At 34.9% G+C, this 25713-nt stretch overlaps 4 protein-coding genes and 1 non-coding gene across 8 annotated transcripts; 3 read left to right on the top strand and 2 right to left on the bottom strand.

The window, feature by feature from the left end:
• Positions 1 to 175: 175 nt before the first annotated feature.
• LOC111310225 (zinc finger C3H1 domain protein) lies at positions 176 to 9458 on the top strand. Of its 2 annotated transcripts, XM_022909454.2 has the most exons (11): positions 176 to 423; positions 898 to 1003; positions 1413 to 2363; positions 2448 to 2572; positions 3090 to 3254; positions 3341 to 4295; positions 4380 to 4796; positions 4870 to 5195; positions 5926 to 6024; positions 6120 to 6245; positions 7316 to 9458. In XM_022909454.2, the coding sequence occupies exons 1-11, from the start codon at positions 298 to 300 to the stop codon at positions 9086 to 9088; spliced, it is 5169 nt and encodes a 1722-aa protein (XP_022765189.1). In that variant the 5' UTR covers positions 176 to 297; the 3' UTR covers positions 9089 to 9458. The 2 variants fall into 2 exon arrangements, with proteins under 2 accessions (XP_022765189.1, XP_089604445.1); XM_089748319.1 differs by lacking the exon at positions 1413 to 2363.
• A 146-nt stretch (positions 9459 to 9604) lies between these two features.
• On the top strand, positions 9605 to 14007 carry LOC111309799 (elongator complex protein 1-like). Of its 2 annotated transcripts, none has more exons than XM_089748320.1 (4): positions 9605 to 10203; positions 11061 to 11190; positions 12899 to 12997; positions 13092 to 14007. In XM_089748320.1, exons 1-3 carry the CDS (start codon positions 10049 to 10051, stop codon positions 12950 to 12952), a joined length of 339 nt encoding a protein of 112 aa, XP_089604446.1. In that variant the 5' UTR covers positions 9605 to 10048; the 3' UTR covers positions 12953 to 12997; positions 13092 to 14007. The 2 variants fall into 2 exon arrangements, with proteins under 2 accessions (XP_089604446.1, XP_089604447.1); XM_089748321.1 differs by having other exon boundaries at positions 11061 to 11207.
• An 82-nt stretch (positions 14008 to 14089) lies between these two features.
• TRNAC-GCA (transfer RNA cysteine (anticodon GCA)) lies at positions 14090 to 14161 on the bottom strand. The gene has a single exon. It is a non-coding gene; the product is annotated as a tRNA-Cys (tRNA).
• Positions 14162 to 14688: 527 nt separating this feature from the next.
• ACR9 (ACT domain-containing protein) lies at positions 14689 to 18100 on the bottom strand. Its single transcript, XM_022908804.2, has 6 exons — positions 17615 to 18100; positions 17280 to 17519; positions 17081 to 17186; positions 15980 to 16331; positions 15309 to 15593; positions 14689 to 15205 (listed from the first exon to the last, which is right to left on the bottom strand). Exons 1-6 carry the CDS (start codon positions 17766 to 17768, stop codon positions 15059 to 15061), a joined length of 1284 nt encoding a protein of 427 aa, XP_022764539.2. The 5' UTR covers positions 17769 to 18100; the 3' UTR covers positions 14689 to 15058.
• A 1815-nt stretch (positions 18101 to 19915) lies between these two features.
• On the top strand, positions 19916 to 25667 carry OVA1 (methionyl-tRNA synthetase / methionine-tRNA ligase / MetRS (cpMetRS)). 2 transcript variants are annotated; one of them, XM_022909448.2, is made up of 12 exons: positions 19916 to 20477; positions 21060 to 21203; positions 21338 to 21487; positions 21732 to 21899; positions 21987 to 22111; positions 22433 to 22526; positions 22918 to 23016; positions 23797 to 23977; positions 24093 to 24208; positions 24536 to 24691; positions 25033 to 25161; positions 25248 to 25667. In XM_022909448.2, the coding sequence occupies exons 1-12, from the start codon at positions 20160 to 20162 to the stop codon at positions 25377 to 25379; spliced, it is 1812 nt and encodes a 603-aa protein (XP_022765183.2). In that variant the 5' UTR covers positions 19916 to 20159; the 3' UTR covers positions 25380 to 25667. The 2 variants fall into 2 exon arrangements, with proteins under 2 accessions (XP_022765183.2, XP_022765182.2); XM_022909447.2 differs by having other exon boundaries at positions 19936 to 20477; positions 25003 to 25161.
• The last annotated feature ends 46 nt before the right edge of the window (positions 25668 to 25713 follow it).

Raw genomic sequence — 25713 nt, 5'->3', positions numbered from 1 at the left:
GCGCATCTGAAAAGGAAATTCATGCTGGTTTATGACGTCATTGCTGACCTGTCCAATCCAGAACAGTGAAGAAAATCACAGAGAATGTCAATTAATAACCAGATGAAGGGCATTTCCGTCTTTAAAAAAATTACGCCCGCCTCTTTATTCTTTCCCACCATCACAATTGTCCTCTACAACGCGTTTCACCGTAACTTTGAAAAAGACCGTTTCCTCCTTTCTTTTGACTCTCTGTGCATCGGAAACAAATAAGTCAGAAGAAAAAAGAAGAAACTTTCATTTTTAATTATTAAATTCATGGAGAAGATCGATGAGCTCAAAGCCAAAGCCATGGCTTCAGATTTAACGAATGCAAACGCTAGCAAAGACATCGAAGCTTCTAAAACTAAAGAAGAAGGCGAGCTCTCCGATTCGTTCGATGACGTATTAACATCTCTCTCTCCTTAACCCTAACTTCCCCCTCTTATTTTTCTTTTTTTTTTTTTGGCTGATGAAAAATATAGGAAAAGATTTTTTTGTTAAATTTTGTCGATGTATTATGATCGTTTATAGCTCATATTTATTTTAAAATTTTTGGTGCTTTGAAGTTTTGATTTTGTTGAAGGGTTGATTGTGTTTGGTTGCTGAGAAATCGAAAGAAAGGGAAAGAAAATGATCTGGTAGCTTATGATATGTATTGCCTTTTAGAAGTTAATTAGGTTAGGTCATGTTGCAAGCATATTTATAGTTTTTAGTTGTATTTTTTACAATATGCTTAGTTAAATGTAGCTTAAAAAATTGTTGTTGCATTGTAAAATCATTGAAGCAGAGGCAGAGCTTTCAGTGAGTGAGGACCTTATTTGAAATTCACTAGTGTGACTTTTAGTTCTATTTACTGCGTTTTTCTTTTAACCACAGGAAAATCTGGGTTGCTCCACTGCTCAGTCTAGTGGTACTGTTACCCCACCTTCAGGATCTAATTCGGCACCTTCCACTGTCAAATCCTTGCCACCGAATCTGGCGGGTAAGTCTTTCAAGTCATCTCATGCCAAAGTCTAGATTCTTAAGAAGCTTCAATGTTCCTGACATATTAGGAGCTTATTTTGTTTGCAATGACAGACTGACCATCGAATTGTCCTTTTTTTGTATACTAAAGTATTAAACAAGTGCATAAAATATACTTTAATCAATGCACTATTTGGTTGCTTTTTATTGCTAGACATGGCCAATTCTTAAGGCACATTTTTAAGTTGGTTATGTGCTTAGTTTTTCTAGAGCTCTTGTTTTACCTTCTACTGCCTTCGCCACACCATCTGGAAACTTGAGTGTCTTTTATCTGCAAGATAGGGTGTTTTCCTAATATTGTGGAAACTATTATATATGTCCCTTTCTGAATGTTAATATTATATTACAATGCATCTGCTGATTTATAGGGAACACTATTTCTGGCAATAATCTTGCCAGCGCCGTTGATATCCTGTCACAACAACCAATTCCACCAAAGAGTCAGAAAAATATCGAGAAGAATCGGTTGGCAGTTAAATCCACTAATCGTAGTTGGTATGCACCTTCTGGAGGCAACAATAATCTTGTGATACGCTTCTCAGATGATGACAGTGGTAGTGACTCAGAAGAGTGCAGCCAACAAAAAACTGTTGAAAATAAATCCAACTCGACTAGGGATGGTACTCAGAGACCCCTTACTTCATTTGCTCCAAAGATGAACAAGTTAGGCCAGACTTCCAGGAACATTACCAGAGTAATTCCCAAGAAACCTTTAAGCCGTACATTTATCTCATCAATGACCAAAATCAATGGTGGGACCAATTCCAGGGTTGCTGGTCCTTCAACGGTTGATCAAGGTTCACAAGTTAGATATTTTAATCCCCGCAACAAAAATTCGGCAAGCCATGATCTTGTGTCTGAGCAAGGTGTGGCTTCCAACAATAGTAAACTCCAGGACTTGAGGCAGCAGATTGCACTTCGGGAAAGTGAATTGAAGCTTAAGGCCGCCCAGCAACATAAGGAAACAGTTTTAGCATCAACTATGAACCTGGACAATGGTGCAGGAAAGAAGTGGATTGCAACTTTGGTGGATGCTGGTTCAATAGATCCAAAAGAACCAGACAAGAAACGCTTGAAAGTCAGTGAATCTAATTTTGCCCATTTAAATTCAGGTGCTCAACAGGAGTTACATCATGTAAAATCTAATTTAGTGTCAAAAGACCAAAAATTGGAGACAAACAGTCGGCCGAGCAAGGATAAGGCTGATAGCAAGAAAGTAGCTTCAATGAGCAAAGCCAAGTCAAGCATTAAGTGGCAAAAAAAAGATGATAATCTGGTTGATGTTTCATTAGAAGATACGTCTAAAGTGCTGAAAGATGGTGAATAGTTTGTTTATCTTCTTAAAGTTTTGTCTGATGTCATCCCATGGATGCTCTGACTGACTGAGTTTTTTGGTTCTGCAGGTGTTGATATGCATACGAATTTGCATCAATCCAAAAGGACCAGTAGGCAGGTGGATCCAAGTGTTTTGGCGAACCAGACTGCATCATTAACAAACATAAGTGCCAGTGCTGTGCCAAATAACTTGGTAAGTTAATGTTTTAATGTTTTAAAATGCTCATTAGTCATTACTTAATGGTTCTTAAAATAATAATACTGGCACTGTTTAATTAACATATGAGATCTGTTTTCCATCCTGCTCGAATATTATATTCGTTATATTCTCTGCATTTGATGGGCCTTGCTTCATATTGTAATATTTATGTCTATGTGCTTAAGATTTAGAGTATTCTACAGATCTGGTGGGAAAGATCATGTCACAATTATGGATAGATTAGATACTGATAAACTGAACCTTCCAGTTTCTCCTGTATTTTGGAGTAGTGTTTTGCATCTTCTACTCATGCAGAAGACAGTGGTTGATCTTCATTATGTTGCAGTGGGGATTCTAAGGATTGTCTGATAAGTGAACACCTTGTTGCAGAATTGACTTTTATCTTCACAAAATTGGAAAAATCTCAAGAAATTCTGTTTCCAAATTGTTGCCTTTACATGATCATCCTTTTTTTTTTTACTATGGTAGTTAATAGTTCTGCAACTTGCAGAGTAACGTGGAGTTAAATCATCCAACAGAGGTTGGTTTAAATAATCCACCAAGTTCTTCACTAAGCAAAGCAACAAGAGAACTGAATTTAGCGAAAGGAAATGATTATCTTGAAGTCACATCTGGTGATAAGACACTTGGGCCCTATTTTAGCAAAAAATTTCAGGTCTGTTTTTATATCGGGTGATATAATACTTGAACTATCTTTATCCTCATTACGACTATGCTGACTTGGTTAATCATTTATTTCAGACATCTCAAAATACAGCAAGTCTATGGAACAATTTGGCTAATGTAAATATCTCAAGTCATTGCAATGTAGATGTAGATATACGTTCTTTTGTTGAAATTGAGGAAAAGCTGGACAAGGAGCTAGAGGAAGTGCAGCAGCACAGACGCTTGTGTGAAATTGAAGAAAGAAATGCTCTTAAAGCTTACAGAAAAGCTCAGAGAGCTTTGATTGAAGCTAATGCTAGATGTACTGATCTTTATCGTCAAAGGGAACTTTGTTCAGCCCACTTCAGATCTTTTATTGTGAATGATTCCAATACCTTGTGGTCCTCCATGCAACATGAACACACTGGAGTTGGATTGGATACTTCAAATAATGTACCTGAAAATATGGATCTTGTACCCATGTCAACTCATAGATTACAACCTGAATATGATGGTTTTAATCAACCAGGGTATGATCCAAATATCCAATCTATCAATGTGGCTCCTCGCAATATGTCTCTCCAGCATGACAATGGACAAAATTTGGGTTCTGAACCATGCAGTGAGCCAGATGCTAGTACATCAGAGCCATTTCCTCATAATAGCAACAACGCTGCAAATGCAGTGAGATCTCTGTGCAGTCCAATTATTTCAGTGGATGAAGATGAAGAGACATCTCCTATGGACCATGATTCTGTTCAACCTAGTGCTGGGTATCAGCAAAAGGAGCAAAAGTCTGAAGTAAATCAAAGGAATGCAAATAATGAGTCTGACAATCAGGATTCTTTGCTTCTTGAAGCGACATTGAGGTCTGAACTATTTGCGCGGTTGGGAACGAGAACTTCATCAAAGAACATTGATTCATTTTGCCATGGAGAGCCTTCTGTTGAACGAGGGGCAGAAAATGATGTTGAAAGTGAAAAGACCCAGATGAGCAATGGCAGTCTTACACTCTCGGAGGCAGAAAAAAAGCATCAATTTGATGTTTCAGGTAACTTATTTCATTAAGAACATTGAATTAGCAGTCCTTTGTTTTTTCTTTGGTTGAAATAATAATAGTCATTTCCTGATTTAGGCCCTGGAAAGCCCAATGAAGTTATATCAGAAGTTCTGGTACCGAATGAGAACCAGCACCATGAAAAAGATGATGTTTCTTCCATTTTGAGGAGTGCAATTGGCCATTTGAAGGTCATGTCTCCTGTCACTAGACAAAAAGAGAACCATTTCTACAGTGAAGAGGGTTCTTATGTCAACTTTGATGAAATTGAGTGGTCTGGTCAGATAGCAAACTCTTTAGAGGAGGCTGTTCGGGGTTTATCTGGGAAAGAAATGGGCTCATATATGTGCACTATTGCAGTTGACCCATTTTGGCCGCTCTGCATGTATGAGCTTCGGGGAAAGTGCAACAATGACGAATGCCCCTTTCAACATGTTAAAGACTTTTCTAAGAAAAATGCATATCAGAATGCACATGATGATTCTGACAGTGCCGGTATGAATATTTTTATTACAACTTTGGAAGCCTGTGCTTTGTTGCTTGCCTTATTGAAGTCATCCTTTTGCAGATTGTCAGCTTGGTCTGACACCATGTCAACAGCAAAGTAATGGTCCAACAAAAGCTTCCAAATGTTGTGATGTTTTCAATTCACCAACTTATATAGTCAGCTTAGATATTTTGAAAGCTGATCCACATCCACACGAATTTGTTGTGACTTGGGGAAATGCACAATCCTGGTGGAAGTGTTTCAGTATTTGCTTAGCTTTATCTAGTTTTCTCCGGAAAGGTCTATCTTCAGATGAACCTTTCGTGGATGGTGGTGATGGCCGTATTGAAGTGCATGGCAGCTGGAATAGGGAATCCTCATTTTTCCAGAGTAGAAATGGAATAGTGGTTTGTAGCTATTCATTCTATGTTATTTATCTACTTCTATGTTATTGGTGAATCCCAACTTCTGGTGTGCTATTTATTAATAACATGTGATTTCTTCTTAGATTTTAAAGGATGTTCTGATTAACTGTCACCTAAGAATATGCTTTGGCAGGAATATATGCTTATCATGGTTATTATTGGCCAATCTTCTCTTTACTGTGTTGCTTATTTTTTTGGTTTGAGCTCTATAATCTTTTTCTTCGGTGAATTGTTAGCTTTACTAACTTCTGGCCTGATGTTTATGCTACAGATACAGGCAACATTAAACCATCTTTGTTTCACCTAAATCATTTTGTTTGCATTCAAAGTCAAGTATGCGTTGTTTATGTCCCTTGTACTGTGAGCATTGAGTTGACCTTCAATTGATTCTTCAATAATCTTTCATTAATTGTGAGATGTGAGGAAAGAATCTCCAACTGATGTCTTGTTTACTTTATCCAATTTCCTATGATTTTACCCATTAGTCTTGTCATAGGTAAAGCCTGGTGCTCTCTCCAAGAGGGGGGAGGGGGGAGGGGGGGAAACAATGCCTCTTGTAATTTGTCAACTTTTCATCTCTGCTTGTTTTCATACATTTATGTTTATTTAATGCCATGAGATATGTTTGTATTCTTACAAATGACAAACTGGCATATACTATTGTTTATGTCCATAGTCTAATTTTTACACCGATTTCATGGTGTGTACTCAGAATAAACTCAACCAAGCTTTAGGTATGAATGCCCAGTCCTTGGAGATGGCTTTGCTTATCCTCAACCAGGATGTTAACAAGTTGGAGGGTATGAAGAAGGTAACCTTAACAACCTGCAAGATAACTTGTGGTTCATATTCACATCCCAACACTTCTGTTTCTGTCATCAACTCTCCTTTTTTAAGTTTTTGCAGGCTCTTTCTTTGCTGTCACGAGCCCTTGAGGCTGATCCGGCATCAGAAACTCTCTGGATAGTTTATCTGCTTATTTACTATAGCCATATGACATTTGATGGGAAGGATGACATGTTCTCTTATGCGGTATGTAATTTCATATGCCTGGTTATAATAATTCTATGGAGTCTCTGCATGTCAGGGACCATATTTATAGTAGGTATGCTATTAGTTTTATCATAAATTTATGCCAACATGTAGAGGTTTCTTTGTATTGCATTTTGTTGGTTGGCTCTCCTGTGGTACCTCATACAGATGCTAGTATGTACATGCCTTAGGAACTTTTTGGTTCTCCAAAGAAGTGCTCTTCATTTGGAAACTAATTGCATCACCCATTGTCTTATGCATGCTATTGATATCTTTATCAGCTGTTTTAACCTGCTTTTAGTGCTTCACTATTTTCTAATGGTATATTATTTCTCTTTGCTATGGTGGGAACAAAATAGAAACATTTGTACTAAAAGAAATTACTGTCCAATCATGATGCTTGTGTGGGCTTGTTATGGTAATGTTAATTTTGGGATTGGGTGAGAGGTTGGGGAGGGGATAAAAGAATATATGCGAAGACTGTTATTATTGCTTTATTTGTGTGAGTATTTTTTCCGTGTGCCATCCTTTTCAGTTTGCTTAAGGTTTTTCTTCTTTTGATTACTTTCTTGCCATCACTTTCTTATGTATGTGTATGTGTGCAAATATATGTATTATGTTCTTTTAAATAATATTTTAGTATATTAAAATTTGCTTTTCTTTGGCATTAACCTTGTATTGTTATTCCTACTTAGGCAGCACTTACCATCTTGGGTATTCCTTCTCATTTGTCTCTCACACACACTTCCCATCACTTTCTTACGTATTTGTGTATGTGTGCAAATATATGTATTATGTTCTTTTGAGTATTTATCCTTTTAATATATTAAAATTTGCTTTTCTTTATCAGTAGCCTTGAATTATTCCTACTTAGGCAGTGTTTTCCATCTTGGTATTCCTTTTTCTTTGTCTCTCTCACACACAAACCAAGCATGTATGAATGTAAATCTGTGTATATGTGTATGAGTTTGATACTAACACATATATACATGCATCCTTGTTCCTCCTTTAGAGAATTCAAATGAAATTCAAACCTTTTCTTTGGGAATACTTCTCCTATTGGTCTTCAGGTCAGAAACAATGAAGGATCATATGAACTTTGGCTTATGTACATCAACAGTCGTAAACAACTTGATGATAGGTTGGTTGCATATGATGCTGCTCTTTCAGCCCTTTGCCGTGGTGCATCTTCCTCAGAAAAGGATGCAATGCATGCTAGTGCATGCATCCTAGACCTGTTTTTGCAGATGATGGATTGTTTGTGCATATCTGGGAATGTTGAGAAAGCCATCCTGATGATATATAGACTCTTACCTGCTACAACAAATCCTGATGGGCCTCATTCTCAGATGTTTAATGATATCCTCACATGCTTAACAATTTCTGACAAATGTGTATTATGGGTTTCTTGCATTTACTTGGTTATTTACAGGAAGCTGCCAGATGCTGTGGTGCAGCGGTTAGAGCATGAGAAAGAACTCCTTCCAGTTGAATGGCCCTCTGTTCATCTGGCCAATGATGAAAAGAAAAGGGTTGTGCAGTTGTTAGAAATGGTAGTAAGTTGTGTTGACTCATACATCAATATTGAATCATTTAAGAGTGAAACTGATCTCAGATCAGCACAAGTTTTTGCTCTCAATCACATTAGGTGTTTTGTGGCACTTGATAGCACTGAATCCAGTCGAAATTTGTTGAAAAAATACATAAAGGTGTACCCATCTTGCTTAGAACTTGTTCTGATATCAGCAAGACTGCAAAAATATGATTCTGAGAATTTGGGTTTTATTGGGTTTGAAGAAGTCCTTCATAACTGGCCTACAGAAGCCCCTGGAATTCACTGTATCTGGAACCAGTATGCTGAATTTGCCCAACAGAATGGAAACCCTGATCTTGTGAAAAAACTCTTGACACGCTGGTATCACTCAGTTTGGAAAGTTCAGTACCCTGAAAATGAAAATTTGAATGCTATAGATGGTGGGAACTCTCTTGTCTCTCTGGAACTGGATTCAAAGTCAAAGCCTGACATTTTGGTACCTAACCCTAACCAGATGGATCTGATGTTTGGATATATTAATCTCTTTCTTTGCAACTTCTTGCAGAATGATCATGTTGAGGCTCGCTATGCTATTGACCAGGCATTGAGGGCTTCTATTCCCATGGGTTTCAATGATTGTGTAAAGGAGCATGCCTTGTTTTTGCTCAATGATAAGTCCCAAAAGGAGGATGTTTCTATTAGTTGGCAACTCAAGACTTTGAATATGTATTTGGATGCTGCCCGGTCTTTCTCAGTCTCTGAGCCACTATCTAGACATTTTATCAGCAAGATTGAAAAGTCAAGAGTCCAGCAACTTGTTAGAAACATTCTAAGTCCAGTCTCATCTGATTCTTCTCTTGTGAACTTGGTCCTTGAAGTGTGGTATGGCCCGTCTCTTTTACCCCAAAATTTAACTGAACCAAAGGATCTAGTTGATTTTGTGGAAGCTATCTTGGTAATAGCACCATCCAACTATGAGTTAGTGTTTTCTGTTTGTAAGATGTTAAGCAGAGGTGACAGCTTTAGGGACGTTTCTCCTAGTCTTATGTTTTGGGCTAGCTCAACCTTGGTCGATGCATTCTTTCATGCTATCCCAATTCCGCCAGAGTTTGTATGGGTAAAGGCTGCACATATATTGGACACTATTCCGGGCATTGAGGCCATACATAAGAGGTTTTATAAAAAGGGTTTAGCAGTATATCCATTCTCCCTCAAGTTGTGGCAATCTTACCACAATCTAAATAAGACCAAAGGAGACGGGAACATTGTCCTGGAAGCAGCAAGAGAAAGGGGTATTGAACTTGACTGAAGTTTTTTCCTTCAAAGAGGTTATAATATTAGGTTGGTAGAGTCGACATTTGGCGAGGAAAAATATTGGCCAGTTTTACTTGAGACCATATCAAATTCGGCAAGGTAAATATTGAGCCATTTCTTCTGTAAAACAGTTAGGAGAGATTGATGTGAAACTATGAAACATAGAAACATACGAACTATAGGATCAAAATCAAATAGATTTTGTCTTTGATGAATCTTGAATAGGTGAAGGTTTCTTAGATGTAAGCCTATTGTTGTGCTCCCTTTTATGTTGTTTATTTTTCTTAATCAAGTGTAATTACCCATGTTTTGAACTAATTTGCATAGTTGAGTGAAATTTTTGTTCGTCTCTTTTGCCCACTTCACTTGCTTTTCTTCCTCTTCTGTTTCTTTCTTTTCTATGTTTTCTCGACTGTGTGTTGATGTTGATTACACGTAATGCTTGACGACGTCGAGCAGTGAAGAAAGATGAAAGCACCAGCCAGATAGTTATGGAGGAGGTTTGGACATGTTTCTGCAGGTCGGAGATAGTTTTAATGGAACGGTGAATGCTTCATTTCGGAATTTGGAGAACCCAAACCATTTATGTTTACTTTCTGTGTTCTACTTTCCAAGAGTCCTTGAAAAAAAAAAAAAAAAAGAAACGATGTCAAGCGGAAGTGGTACTTGAATTTGATCATCCCAATTTGAATATCAAATTCAGAAAGTCCCAACTCGATTTGAATATCAAAATATTAGAGGAAAGAATTAAAAGAAAGAAACAGAATTAGGGGCAAATAAGAAATTTCAAGTCATTAACTAGGTTTGGCTATGGTGAACTCCCTCATTTTTCTTCAGTGAAGGCAAAAAAGCCTCCTTTTGCAAGGCCTAAACCTCCCCCCAAAACCCTTAATCCCTTTCATTTCTCTTCGAATTTTCCGGGGTTAAGGGTTTTCAAAACCTGAAATTAACAAAAATGAAAGACCTAAGCCTGTATTCCGAGATTACTTCGAATCTTCAGTTACAATCAGAAGGTGAAGTATTACAGCTCTCTGCATATGATATCCAGAGAAATCGCTTCTTCTTTGCTTCTTCGGATAATTTCATTGACACCATCTTTTTTCTTACCAAGTATGCCCCCTTTCCTCTCATTCTTTTTCTTTTTATTTTTTTAGTTTTTTGATGAGTTAATATCAATAAATCATGTGTATTTGTTTTTTAATTAAAAATTTTATGGTAACTGAATCAAAATTAGAAAGATTATGTTTTGACGTGTATTACATGTTAATTATTTTCTCATTTTTTAATCAAAATTTCATTTCCTTTCGCTTTCTAGTAGCTTCTTTTTTTTTTTTTTTTTTTGAGAAAATGAAGTACTTACTGTGAGTGTAAATTTAAATGGGATTGTTAATTACGCAGCTTTTATATATTGTTTATTTGTTTGTTGAGTGTATGCACGGTATGCAGCTTTAATGAAGTATTTTGTAGCATGTATGCTCACCGATGTGAGGTGATGAATCTTTTAGAACGAGAGGGCGTGGATCAAAGGTCCGCTAAAGCAGAAATTGATCCCCTAGGTTTGGTGCCTGTGGATGTCATTACGTCCTTTGATTATCTTATGGAGAAAGAAGCACTGATAGTGGGTACTTCTAGTGGGCTTTTACAGCTGCATACCGTGGATGGAAAGTCTTAGGAGCATATTTTTGTTTAGAGGATAAATTTATTTTTTTACTCATTAAAGATGATCAGCAGAAAATCATATATAATTTTTACTTTTAAACATACTTAATATGTATAATGACGCTTTAGCTTAACTACGTTACTATTTTATTTTATAAACCTCTCATCTTTTGCTCATAAATAAAGCAATCCATGTACTATCTATTCAATCTAAATTTTTCCTTGTTTCTCTTTTCGTTTCCTTCCAATTTCTCTTATCCACAGCTGCCTTTGCTCTTAACCGTTTTTTTTCTCCTATGTGATTTCAGGGTACTAACCTTAAGCTTGGAACTCGGCGCCAATAGAAAGGTTTGTTGGTGGGGTGGAGGGTGGAGGGTGGAGGGTGGAGACAAGTGCATCTCGCCCAGTCCAAATGGAGACCTGCTTGGTGTAACTAAGGTTTTTGGCAATTACTGGTTAGAACAATATTTTCATAAATTTTTTTTATCATGAAATGAATTATGTTTATAAAATTATTCTACATTTTTAGAAGTTAGACTAAAAAAGTCTAATGTTACTAATCCAAGTATAGAATTATATGATATTTTTGGAAGTTGAATAAGTTATATACAACAAGAAGTTGTAGAATATTGTAAGTAAGTTTAGTCATGAACAATGTATTAAGATATTAGAAAATGAATTTACTTTTGGTTGTAAACAACAATCAAAATTCAAGAAAAACCGATTCAAAAGGATACGGTATTTTATGAAAAAATGGAAAAATTTTTGAAATCCAGACAAAAAATCTGGGAAGAAGTATGTAGTAAAAGGAAAACCTTCTAGAAAACAAAAATGTAGATGTTTTATTCGTGAAGAAAAAGGACATATTGCTACTAACTGTCCTAAAAAAAAGACAAAGTGCAAAACAAGTTATAAAAACTCTCGGAACAATGAAGAAATATCAAATGATAAAATTTTTTATAAATTATTTTTTGAAACAGATTTTGATTCTTCTTTCAGTGAAATAGAATATATTTTTATGAATATTAATTCTAAACAAGAAACAGTATCAAAAACATCTTCTACAGTTGATAATCAATCAACAAAAGAAGATATGACATCTCTAAGAAATATCATAAGATAAAAAAAACTCATCATATTTCTGATGAAAAATTGAAAAAATGAAAAAATTACTGCTCATAAAAAGATGAAGTTTATCAAACTAGTTTTTTCAAAAATTTTCAACCATTTATTAAATGTCATATAAAAAAAGTATGTGGGGATTCAATTCCTAGTGATTCTGAACAAGGATCCGTAAAAATTTCTTTGTCTACAAAAGAGCAAAATAAACCATTTTCTCAAAAATTTTCCAAAAATAAAATATATTCATATCGAATGAGACTGCATTGGAGGACCTTCTGAAGGTGTTGAGGTACCTAAGGACTTTTCTCCATTATTCTCTGATTTTTTTTTTTTTCGACCGCAATTTTTGGCTCCTATTAATTCTTTGAATTGTGTCCTATCACGCTGTTGTGGGATAGGGAAAAGAAGAAATTCTCCCTCTATTCATTGACCCCTTTTTTTTTTTTTTTGTTCCTGTCTGGATAAATGAAGAATCTATTTGATCGAGACTTTACCCTTTTAATGTATCCTTTGATGAGTGAACTCTATTTTGTTCATAACAAGTACAAATTACAATTATCCCTCAATGTAAAAAGCCACATAGAGGACAACTTTGTGTGTGCTTATAGAAATTTTTTTTTTTTTTTGAAATATTAGGTTTTAAGCAAATCTAGTTACTTCTCAACTGCTTATGGTTTATCAATCCTTTATATATATATATATATATATATGCATATTTATTCTATGAGCATCCTCAAACTTTGCTGGTAAACTTTCTCCTGTTGGAGATTCAAGATAAACCTTCGGCCATGTATGGTTATTTCTTTACTTAAATCATAACATAGGTTGAATACATTTGTTTGCTACTACAAGCTATAAATATTTATCTTCTGTATCTATTTGATGGCTTTGCCCAATGTGCTGCAAGTTGCATGATACGTAGTAGGCGTCAGAACCTATTTTCTGACTTCAAGCAACTAATATAAATGGTCTTTTTTGAGTCTCATTCATGTCTGAATGTGCTGTTTCTTTCTTGCATGAACAGGACAAAGAAAAGCTCTGCTGCTTAACTTGGCTCAACTGTGGCCAGCAAGGCTAGAGATGCAAGACGTCAGTGAAGCAGAGGAAAAATTCGTCCTGGCAGGTATTTGGTCATTCAAGTATCAGAATCTCTCTTCTTTCTTCCTTGCTATATCTACAAGGACATATTTTACTGAGACCGTTTCCTGGCATTGTAGCCCTGGTGAGGAGATGGCTCTTGTAGAACATTTGAAAGGCATGTCTCCAACGGCTGGAGCAAAGCGGGAACTTAAGTCCTTGTTGGTTTCTCTTTTAATGCTTGGCAAGAAACTGCACGGAAGTTGCAACATATCGGGGAGAACTTTCAACTATCTCACACGGCTGCAGTCAGACTAGCTGAAGAAACACTATCTAATGATAGCATAAATGAGCATGCACATAGTTTGGAGCGTTATATACAAAAAGAAAAAACTGAACTGCAGGGTTCAGATGCTTTTTCATGGCTCTGTAGAGTGCTCCTTAATCCTTGACAGGTTAGCTCATTCTTGCCGATAACCACCCTCGTTTCAAACTTCTCCATTGTTGAACTGTATCTTATAGTATTTGATTTCCCATGGATTACTTTTCACATCAACATTATATTGGCAAAGAGTGTATACCAGTAACTTACTGAAAATTGTTGCATGTTTAATCTTTTCAATATCTGATAGCACCTGTGGTTTGCACATGGCTTACTGTAAGATTCATAGCATCATGGGCGTTAGATCAATGTTAAAGCATTGTTAACCGAGTTTGGGGTCTCACATCTCCTCTCTCTGGATTCTCTCTCTTGCGAACGAGCAGACGCTTGTCCACGGACAAGCATCATACAAAACAATTTTGCTTCTGAATCCATGTCATGGGTTACAGTTTGTGCTTAACCTCCTCAAATTGAATGTCCTTGAAGCTTATTGTTTGATTTTCGATATTTTAAGTCTACAGGCATAGAAGGTTGCATAACACGTTAGCTGCTGAATCATCAATGTATATTTTCAGATAAGAGGTTGTGATTAAGGAGATAGGAGGCATTATTATTCTGTAGAAGTAGCTTTGGAAATCTCCAATCCTCATTTCTTTAATAGGAATAATTTCATTGATATTGTAGCAGCTGTTTCATTATGTTTTTGTTAAGTTCCAAGCAAAAAGGGTAGTACAAAAGCATAAAATAATACTTATAAGGGCCCAACCGGGTTCGAACCGGTGACCATTTGATCTGCAGTCAAATGCTCTACCACTGAGCTATAGACCCTTATGATTCCGATGTGCTCAATATAATACCTAAAATCCTTAATTAATGGATCACTAAAATAATAAATTATGGATAGGGTTAGAATTGAAGAATGTACCAAAGTAATTGTTAGCGTCCTATCCAACATAATATATATATATATATATATATATATGTTTCCTGGTTGATAATCTCGGATTCAGCGTCCCTCCCTCTTTCTCCATTTAAATAAGAAAAGAAAAACTTTATGCTATTAATAGAATGAACAAGGACCGCTTCTGACCATGTAAAATGCAATGGAAAACACTTTCTTTCTTCTTAGGAATGCTCCAAAAATTTCATTACAAGCTCAATATTCATGTCAAATTAAGAATAGCTTCATCACCATTGTCATACATACAAATATTGTTTCCAGAAGAAAAATGGAAAGAACTCATTTGAGGAAGATGTTGCTTGATGAACCGAGTCTCGGATTTCGTCTCTTCTAATGTAGTAAAGAGGTTAGCCTTGGGCAATTTGATCCTAATCTCAACTTTTTCTTCAAGGCATGTCATAATTTTGCTGTGCATTCATACAAAGAAGAATTTGACACAGTATTTTGGAAGTATATATTGAGAATTTTCGACTAAAAGCAAAAGCTATGTATACATTAAAAGATGATAGAATTTCAGTTTTAAGAGTCCCAAAAGCCAAAGGCTGCAACAAATACCTCACATTCCAATCTTACACAACTCAAAGTGGTGTCCCAATCTTTGCTTCTGAACAAGTTTGAATCCGGATTTAACGAACTAGGACACCATGGTAGTGTCTACATCAATTGGTTCCAATAAGGAGTTGTTTGATATGTTGCAATGTGATTGGACAGCACGACACACCCCGAGAGCAAAACCATCGCTCACCATCAAAATGTAGATCAGCTCACCAACCCATCAATATTCTTCTTACTCTGTCCACAATCTGATTTCTAGCTTGACTGCTTGCTAAAGGAAATTCACGGCTGTCATCCAAAAGAAATCTGTAGACTTCCCACTGGCGATCTGATGTTGAATGCCGTCCAATTTCAGCCTATAAGGCAACAGAAAAGAAAACTCATTAACGCATGCAAACTTTTCAGCCAAGAAAAGAGAAAACTAGAACAACAAACAATAAATCTCCATGTCAGTCTTACCGAAAAAATGCATATCCCTAGCATTTTAAGAGCCAATGTAACATCATAGAAAACTCGAGGCCTTCCTTTTCCAGATAACTCAACGGGGTTAGCAACCACGAGTTCAGTATCAGGGCCTCGGTTAACAATAATCAGTCGAAATGGGTGAAGCATCTCCTCCTTTAAACGATAACATAAAACACTCTGGTGCTTGGGATCCACGATTTTTTTCCCATCTGCTTGCCGAACAAAAAGATCCATATTACGGTAGCCTTTCACGCTTGAAGAGAATCTACCATAAGCGATCTAAATGAAAAACAACAAAAACCATGTACAGATAAAGTACTAATTGCAAAGTTGCCAGCCAATAAAACCAAAAAAGTGTATCAAAGCCACATTTTCAAAAGAAATACTAGTGATCCAGTCCCAGCAAATTTAGAGAAATAAAACCATCCTATTTTCATTGCTTCCCAGACAACCAAAGAACAATGATAGTAAAGGCACAATAAAAATCTAAAGGACAGTTTAGAAGGTAGAGATTGTTAAAACTAACTTGATTCCAAATATATCAAGCACCTTACAGCCAGAAGGTTGATACTTTTCAATTTTCATGCTTAAAAATTGCTCTCAAGAAGCCTAGATAACAACAATATCGTACAGAAGTCAAATAACGTGAACCTCATGACAAGTACCTGCAAATCACAGTCTTTTGAAATCCTCAAAATGTCGTAAAAGAGTCCTTTCTGATCAACACATTGTATTTGAAGCAGTGTATGGGCAGGGCTCAACATATTATCTACAGTAACAGTGGCCTTCTTCAATGCCATCAGATCTGATTTGTGTTCCTTTGAGCTAGCTTCCTTGTCAGCCAACTCATAGGTAAATAACTCCTCTTCAACTGCAGGAGGGAGAGAAGGCAATGCCTTCAGACTCTCATATTCGGGCCCCGCCAACTGAAGCTCACAGCTGATACAATACTTTCCCAAAACAGTAATCAGATGCTCAATGGTATCAGCTCGCCTCTTTTTTGTATGTAAAAGTTCCCTGAAATGAGACAGTGCCAGGTGTTGAGAATTACCATAAATTATGCATTAGAAACTGCTAATAAAAGTTTTCCACCGGGCTAAGTAGCCCTGGCACAGGAGAGGAAAAGGTACAAAATATCAAAATGAATAGAATTGTGACATCATGAGTCCGATTGAAATCAAACTTAAAGAGCAAATAACTGAAAGATAGAAAACAAGCTGGCAATTGACTAATGACCTGAAGTCATTCTTTGCCATATGGTCAATTAAGTAATTGATTATTCTCAAAAAGCAATAATTTATTTAAAATTGCAGGGAAAGTTTATTGACTTGTCAAAAACCAGAAGGACCCCTATTTTTTGAAATTTTAGACCATAGAACAAGTATATGATATTAATCTGCTTTAACCCATATAGACAAATTCCTACAGCACCACATCTTCGTCTCATATCTTGGCTTAAAATTTATGCAACTACCAAATTTACTATACCAAAATCCACCATTCTAGATACTAAACTTCACAAAGTTCCAAAAAAAGTACGAGCAGCGGTAAAAAAATTACACAACAAAGATATCCATATATAATAACGAGTCATCGTAACGGCATTAATTCGAAACTAAGATATAAACAATGAACTCCAATACTTCATAAAATTCAAATATTGAACAAACAGTACTCCCTGGAGACAGAATCAAGTCGAAAACATGCTATACGGAGTCACAGAATCGCAAACCAACTAAAAATTTCTTTATAATATGAGCACTCACATTCCATCGGTGATAAAAAACAAGTCGACAACTCTTCCATCTGGCGTTGTCATAACTTTCACTCTTTGAATCGTAAATTCAAGCTCGGACAATATCTTTGTAACATCTAAAACAACATAAAAACAATCAAAATCCTATAATCTACCTAACAAATTCAATCAAACCCAGGGAAAATTTAAAAGAGTTGTTGTTAACTGACCATGAAGCAATCCCTTACGATCCAAGCAACAAAGTTTCAACAAATAAACCAAAGAAGAATGAGTTGAATTTCCATTTCCATGTCCTTGCTGATTAGTAAAGTAATAAAACGGAACCAAACATGAAGGACACAATGAAAATAACCGATTCTTCAAGCTCCCCCAATCAATTTTCGACGAATTCGAAACGTTTGGAACCAACCAAAATACAATGTAACACCATCTTCCATCCGTGGAAAAATCTAACAATAATCGAAAAAAATTAAATCTTTTTTAATAGTATTAATTTGGCGCCAATCTAATTTATAAATTAATTTAAAAAATTATAAATAGGTACCTGCTCGGGTAATTGAAAAACCAAATTCGAGAATTGTACGGCAAAGATCGCAGCCGAGACCGGGTTTGTCGGGGCAATTAATGGTGACGACGGTGGGCTCGGATGGTGCTTTGGATAACTGGATTAAAACAACGTCGTCGTTTGGAATCCCCATTGACGGAGAATTGGCGGGTATTTTTAGGGATTGGTTTCTAAGAGGAGTAAATGTGGGATTTTATTTATTTTAGGGGGTTGTCACCGGCGGAGATATGTTGGGTGCTACGGCGACGGGGTTAGCCAATTTCTTGTTCTTCTGTGAGAATGAATGGTGGAAGATGAGACTGGATTATTGAGGTTGTTTTGTCAGCCTTAGGTGGGACCCACGTGCTGTTATGTCCACGTCAGATAGTACCTTGGAACACCTACCGTTCTTGTTGGATGGAGGGTCTTTTTGTAATTTTATGGTCCCATGATTGGTGTCTGCGGCGGACTCCGCGTGTCTGGTCGCTGGATTTTAGTGTTCATGTAATAAAATTAATTGTTTTTTATTTTATAATATTGATAAGAAATTATAAATAAAATTAACATATATGATATCTTATTTTAAATTAAATTTACAATATAAATTCAATTTTTAATTTTTTTATTTGGAAATTGTAATTTTTTATATAAAAAATCACTGATTTAATTAAATTAAATAATGAGGGATAATAAAATGATTAAAGCACAAAGATTATCAATCAATTAAGAACACCAAGACAAAGGAAAACATGATGTACAATATTTGGCTGTCTCAGTAAAATGACAGGAAAATCCTTTTTTCGAAAAAAAAAACTGTTGTTGTTCTTAGCAACAAAACAAGAAGTCAAATTAAATCACAACTCACGCCTACCATAAACCAACAAATCTCATCCGTCCGATCAAAAAAATATTACTGTTGACAATGACATCAACGCTCTAGGCTGCCACTAAATCTCTACTTTTTTTGCTCAAGAAGAAATAAGAGCCGACAGCCGTCGTCGTTTTAAGAATATTTTTCTTAAAGGCATAATGTTAATGTAAAAGATAATATATAATAAATTTTTTAATGGCTGATTGAGATGCAAGTTGATAGAAAAAAATGGCTAATAATTGCATGTGGGATTAGTAAGATTAGCAATTTTGCATGATTATGCTTTTGAACTATTTTAGCAGTTTTTTTTTTTGGACCAATTGCTTCGTTTTATGGGTGAGAGGATTTAGTTTTATGTAGATTGGATAATTTATATATTTATATTTATTTATTTTATATTTAATATATGTAAATATAAAAAATTTTATGTTATAATTTATAACGATATATTAAATATAAATTTATTTATTTATTTTTATCATATTTATATATAAATTTTATTAAAATTTTAAATCATTTTTTATTTAAAATTTTCAAGAATTAATTTTTATGTCATGTCGGCAGAGGACAACGATTATAGCAAGTATTAAATTTTCGGTTTAAAAAAATTTATTGGTGTAATTTTTTTTTCGTCAAATAAATAATAAAATTTAAGGAGTTTAAGGGTAAATTAAAAATTAGAAAAATATTGTACCCTTCTTTTTATATTCAAAACGCTTAATAGAAAATTCCTTAATTTCAAAAGATGCATAAAAATACTAAAAGATTATAAATAGAACGTACAGTTAAAAAAAAAAGAATTTAACAAAATTTTTAAAAAATGACAATAATTAAAGAGTCCAGCCCAATCCTTTTATAAATGTTGTCGTTAGTGGGCTAATCCAATTTTCAAAAGTCTAAACCTAACCCAAAGAATAACCAAATAGGCCCAAAATAAAGAAAATGAATCAGCTAAGCCCAATATAAACAAAATGGCTCAGCGCAAGTTGCTCAACCCCATTCGATTTTGGCAAAAATGCTAAAGAGGCCGTTGTACTTTTCAAGATTCTGGACAAACCCTTATTTTTATTTCTTACTTATCCAACTAAATTTTTAAAATGTTATTTTTACCTAATCAAAATTTTAAAATAATATTTTATTTAATTAATTCATTATTTTTTAATTAAACTTTTTTTTAACTATTTTTAATTTTTCTTTCGTATAAAAATTTTTTATTAAAAAATCATCAATACATTTATAATTAATTTAATAAAGTGATACATTTTTATATATTTTATAAAATTAAAAATAAATTTAAAAAATAAAACATGTATAATTTTATTAATGTTAATTAAATCTATAAAATCAAAAAATTTCACATATATCAAATAATTTTTCTAAATAAAAATATTATTTTAAAAACTCAATTGCACACAATTAAAAATAGACTTAATTGAAAATTTTAAAAAGTATAGAAACCTTGTTCAGTATTTTGTCTTCAATTTTATTCTTCTGCGTTTTCTTCCTCCCCTTATCTTATTCCCTCTCCAAAGCTCTCTAGCGCTTCAGCCGAACCATAATTTTCATTTTTTTTCCATTTAAAAACAAAGTAAGTGAGTCCATTTATGTCTTAATTTATGTAAAAAAAAAAAAAAAAATCATTTTTTTTTCTTTTTTAAACAGTTGAAGTAGAAAATGGCAGCAGCTAGGATAAACATGAACTGTTCAATACAAAGCAGCCTTTCTTGTTTATTAAAACCATCATATTTTTTCAATTTTAAAACTACCCAGTTCAAAAATCGACTTTATTTCCCTCAAAATCACTTCATTTCTTCAAAAAGATCATTGCTTTGTACTTGTTCAAGCAATAATAACAATAATAGTAGTAATTTCCAAACTGGAGAAAAGGTTGAGCCTTTTGTTATTACAACTCCTCTTTATTATGTCAATGCTCCTCCTCATATGGGTAGTGCTTACACTACTATTGCTGCAGATGCCATTGCCAGGTTTCAGGTGTGTTAAATGGTGTGTTAGTTTTAATGGGTTCTAATTTTTGGTTATTTTTATGAGTTTTTTTTTTTTTGTCTGTTGATGGGGTTTTGAGAAGTTTTCAGTTTGGGGCTGATTTTGGAATTGAGATGTGTAGTTTTGGCTTAGAACGATGACTTTTTTCTTATTGATGACAAATTTGGGATGTTGTATTAAGTGAGACATCAATTTGTGTTTCTTTGTAAATATAGTTAGTTCTTGTTTAAAAATTTGGCATTGGAATTGTTAATTTTGCTAACAAGTTTACATGAAGAAAATCTAGACTAGTTTGATTGTTGTTAATTGTGTTTCTTTGGTTAAAGATGTATTGTTCTTAAGAACCAATGTACTTTTACATAGAACAATTATGTTTGAATTGGTATTGCATTTTATGTAGTTATTCATCCTCAATTTATCATAATTTTACTTTTTACTGTGTGCTTTTGCTTTATAACAACTTTCTAGGAAGCACAAACAAATGGCAAAGAAAGCTAGCCATATTTCCCACTTGTTTTTCAGCTGTGAATATCACTTTTGATTAATTGTATTTCTTATATTTTGTTGCAGAGGCTTTTGGGAAAGCGAGTCATTTTTATTACTGGGACAGATGAGCATGGGGAGAAGATAGCTACAGCAGCCTCTGCTTGTGGCTCCAGCCCAAGTGAGCATTGTGATGTTATATCTCAAGCTTACAAAATGCTGTGGAAACATGTAATTCTTTTCTTTTCCAACTTGGGGGGTTACCTTTTATCTGAGTAATTTGAGCTTTCGAATTTCCTTATCTTTGATCCAAGTAATTGAGGTCTTGGATGTCCTTATGATTGTTAATATTTTCCTGATTACAGTTGGATATAGCTTATGACAAATTCATTCGCACAACAGATCCAAAACATGAAGCAATTGTCAAGGAATTTTATTCTAGAGTTTTTGCCAATGATGACATTTACAGGGCAGACTATGAGGGACTGTATTGTGTCAATTGTGAGGAGTATAAGGTGTACACTGCATTTCTATCTACATATATCACCTGTTGCATTCATAGATTTTGATATGGACTATATGTTCATTAAAAACTGATTTTCTTAGATATTTTGACTGGAAAAAACAAAATTTTATGTTGATAATTTCTAGAGCTTGAGGAAAGTATTATTTTTTTATTTTATGTGTCTATGCAGAAAATGTTTTTTAATTCTCAATTGGTTATTTTACTGAAGAATGGCTTGTTGTTACATTATGCAGGATGAGAAAGAACTGCTTGAAAACAAATGTTGTCCTACGCACCTAAAGCCTTGTGTTCCTCGCAAAGAGGATAATTACTTCTTTGCATTGTCAAAATACCAAAAATCACTAGAAGAAACTTTGGCCCAAAATCCAAATTTTGTTCAGCCTTCATACCGTTTGAATGAGGTGAAGCAAAGTAGAAATCTTCTCTTTTTGGGACAGATCAACGTTCTTTCCTTTGAGAAAACTCATCTTAGTCATGAACTTTTCCAGGTGCAAAGTTGGATCAAAAGTGGCTTAAGAGATTTTTCAATTTCCCGAGCAGCTGTGGATTGGGGTATTCCGGTTCCCAATGACAATAAGCAAACTATATATGTTTGGTTTGACGCACTCCTTGGGTACTGTTCTTTTCTCATAGAAAAGGAAGTTATAGTAGGTTGTACTGTTCTTTTCTCATAGAAAAGGAAGTTGTAGTAGGTTTTTTAATTCTTGATTTGAATGCTATCAGGACGTTTTCATTTCTCTTCTGTTTCATTGTTAAAGTGCAAGTGAAACCTATTACTTTTCTTTAGTTTAATAGCTGGGTAACATATAAAGAAACAAAGAAAGAACCTACAATGATTAAAGATTCAGCTTATTAGCCAACATTTTCTTGTTTTCTTGTTGTGGAATATTTTTGCTGAATATGGATTTTAACAAGTACAACTTGTTTTAAACAGCTATATATCAGCTCTGTTGGAGGTTAAGGAGCAACCTGATTTACAAAGTGCGGTTTCTTCAGGTTGGCCTGCCTCACTACACTTGATTGGAAAGGTATGAAACTTATCAGCATGGCAAGAATTGCCAGATGCACCAAAATATTTGGTTTCCTGTTATTGCTTCCCTTTGTGTCTTGCTGATTTCTATCCTTGTGGAAAGCTGGTTTTCACATCCTCCAAGATGTTTCCTAGAAACTGGTTGTGCTGGACTCACATAACATCATTGATTTTTGGAAATGATGATCCTTTTACATTTTCATTTGTTTATTTTATGAACGTAGATCTTGATGTTATTTTTCGGCCATTCATTATAAATGGGAAGGTTTGTATAGATTTTCTATGTATCACCATGTTGAATGTTACTCAGGTGAATGAGTTATGTTCCCCTTTTCGATAATTGTACAGAGTTTGACATTTTCTTATGCTTTTTTCTATTTTTTGTGTAGGATATTTTACGTTTTCATGCTGTTTACTGGCCAGCTATGCTAATGTCTGCTGGATTGAGTCTCCCTAAGATGGTGTTTGGCCATGGTTTCTTGACAAAGGTAATTGAATACCGTGAAGCGTGGCTTATTGCTTTCTTTTGAAATAGTTGCATAATATCTAGTTTTTATTCTAGAACTTTGAATGAGAGCTTTAGGTAATAGAATGCCTGTACAAAGATTTGGACAAGTAACTTCCAAATCTGCTATGACTAACTAAGCTGCATATTGTGCTTAGACTTGTCTGGATTGGTTTCTTTTTTCACTTCTATCTCTGTTATTTTACATTGCCTTACATTTACTTAAACATGTAATTTATTCAAGACCGAGTTTAGAAGCACGGGCCACAGGGGTCTAGTAATTTATTCAAGGTATGGAGTTCAAATATATGAAAAGAACTAAGGGGTGATGAAAAGGAAGAAATTGAAAGAATTTTAACTATGAATGCATTTTGAAAGAATTATACATGGATTTGAAAAGGAAGAAATTAATGCTCTGCTGACCATTATCCATCCAATGAGTAAGTTAACTGATTGAGTACTGTATTTACATTTGTTTCCATTGTGATAATTCCTTTCCTCACCATTATTAATGTGAAACAGCATTATTGTTTGGTTCCTGGCTTAGGTATTAAGTTGGTTGGGTGGTGTAATGCTAGGTCTATGGTTCTGTTGTATGTTTTCCATGAAAACAGACGTGGACACATTTTTTAATACATTTTTACAATTTTATATAGTTTGGAACTGAAGAAGTCAAGGGAGCAAACAAATTCTTTAACATATTTTTTTCTCATATACCTAATTTTATTTCATGCAGCAATGCTTTTTATTTTGAAAATTATAGGATGGCATGAAGATGGGGAAGTCACTAGGGAATACAATTGAACCAAATGAATTGGTTCATAAATTTGGGTCTGATGCAGTCAGGTACTTCTTCCTGAGGGAGGTAGAATTTGGAAATGACGGGAATTATTCAGAAGACCGTTTCATTAATATTGTAAATGCACATCTTGCCAATACAATAGGTATGTTTCAGTTACTATTATTAGATTTTAAGCAGGTCATTTGAGTTACTTTATTATTTCATTCTTTTATTCATAGACCACGATAGATGCATGTATGACCTTGACTTCTCTGTAGGAAATCTTCTCAACCGTACTCTTGGACTTCTTAAGAAGAACTGCCAATCAACTTTAGTGGTTGATTCAACCATTGCTGCTGAAGGAGAGGATTTTAAGCATACTGTTGAGAAGCTGGTAACGTTATTGTGAATCTAATATGTCTGACATTTGAACATTGGGTAGTAGTTTCTTAAAGAGCTATTGGATTCTTCTCTTACCACATTTACATTGCCTGCGTTGAGAATGACTTGGTGGAAAGGATTATATAGTCCTGCTCTTTTAAGAATGACTTGGTTGGAAGATAGTTTCTCAAAGCTATCTTCCTTTTCCTCTCTCTCTCTCTCATTATTTGTCAGTCTGTCATCTTTTTCTTCCTTTTTTTTCTCCTCCCTCCTGCTCAACACTGACAATTATATTTTTAGGTGAATTTCTCATACGTTCTTGTTCTCTATGCTTACATAGGTTGAAAAAGCTTGCATCCATTACAAAAAACTCTCCCTATCATCTGCTTGTGAAGCTGTGCTAGAGATCAGTAATGCTGGAAACTCATACATGGATAAGCATGAACCATGGTCTCTTTTTAAGCAAGGAGGTGCTGCCTCTGAAGCTGCAGCAAAGGTGCTTCAGCCTTCATTTATATATATATTTTTTCTGTCCATGAAGTATTTTGCACGATATGTCCAACAATTCTTACTCATAAAATTCTATTTGAAAGGGAAAAAATTGAACTTAGGTCCTGAATGTGCCAATAGCATGGTAAATCTAAGCATGTAGGGAAGCTTGTTATTTGCTTAGTGTAGGGGAGATAAGATGACTGTTAGTTTCCAATGTTGGGTTTAACAAGAAACTTGACTTGACCCTTGTGAGTCTAAACAAAAATAGACCCTGAACGCCATGTTTTTTGATGGTGGGTATCTCGATTTGTTTAGGGGGCTTATTCCTTTTCGGTATTGAGACAGGATCTTGTGATCATATTGGAAGCAATGAGGATCATAGCAATCGCTTTATCACCAGTCACACCTAACTTATGTAGGAGGATATATGCACAGCTTGGCTACTCTGAGGACCAGTTCAACAATTTAAACTGGGTTAGTCTCTCTTTCTCTCAGTAGGTATGCATGCCCACTAGCATATATTTGTTGTTTATTAACTTCACTGGATGTTCGAACTACAGAGTGAAACGAAGTGGGGTGGACTAAAGGGTGGTCAGGTAATGGCTCAACCTAAACCAGTCTTTGCAAGAATTGAACAGATGACGGAGACAGAAAATGGGGGTGAAGCAGCTAAAAAGGTTGTGAAAAGGTAAGAGAAAAAGCGCCAAGTTCAAGGGGTGGTAGAAGCCTAAGATTCCAATTTCAAAGGATTCTTTTCCAATAGCAACCATCACAGCAATATCTATGGATGAAGATCATGACATAATTTACTTATAATAATTGCCAATAATTGCCATATCTTCCCAGCATATGGAAGAAATTTTCTGGTTGATGGAAATCTGCTTCCTATTGGAATTCTTTTTTTATGTTAAACGTAATTCTTATACTCCAACTTGTGGGTAGAATGCAGATGATTTAGAGAAAAAGGGTTGCTTTATTAATTTGTTTTGCTTAAGGGTACTCTTTTCTTTTGCTTTTGTATTTGAT

Source organism: Durio zibethinus, chromosome 19, assembly GCF_047325235.1.
Source record: "Durio zibethinus cultivar Kanyao isolate XHJ-2024 chromosome 19, ASM4732523v1, whole genome shotgun sequence".
Taxonomy (NCBI): Eukaryota; Viridiplantae; Streptophyta; class Magnoliopsida; order Malvales; family Malvaceae; genus Durio; species Durio zibethinus.
Note: the sequence above shows the minus strand (reverse complement) of the source record. Positions and strands in the feature narration are given on the sequence as shown.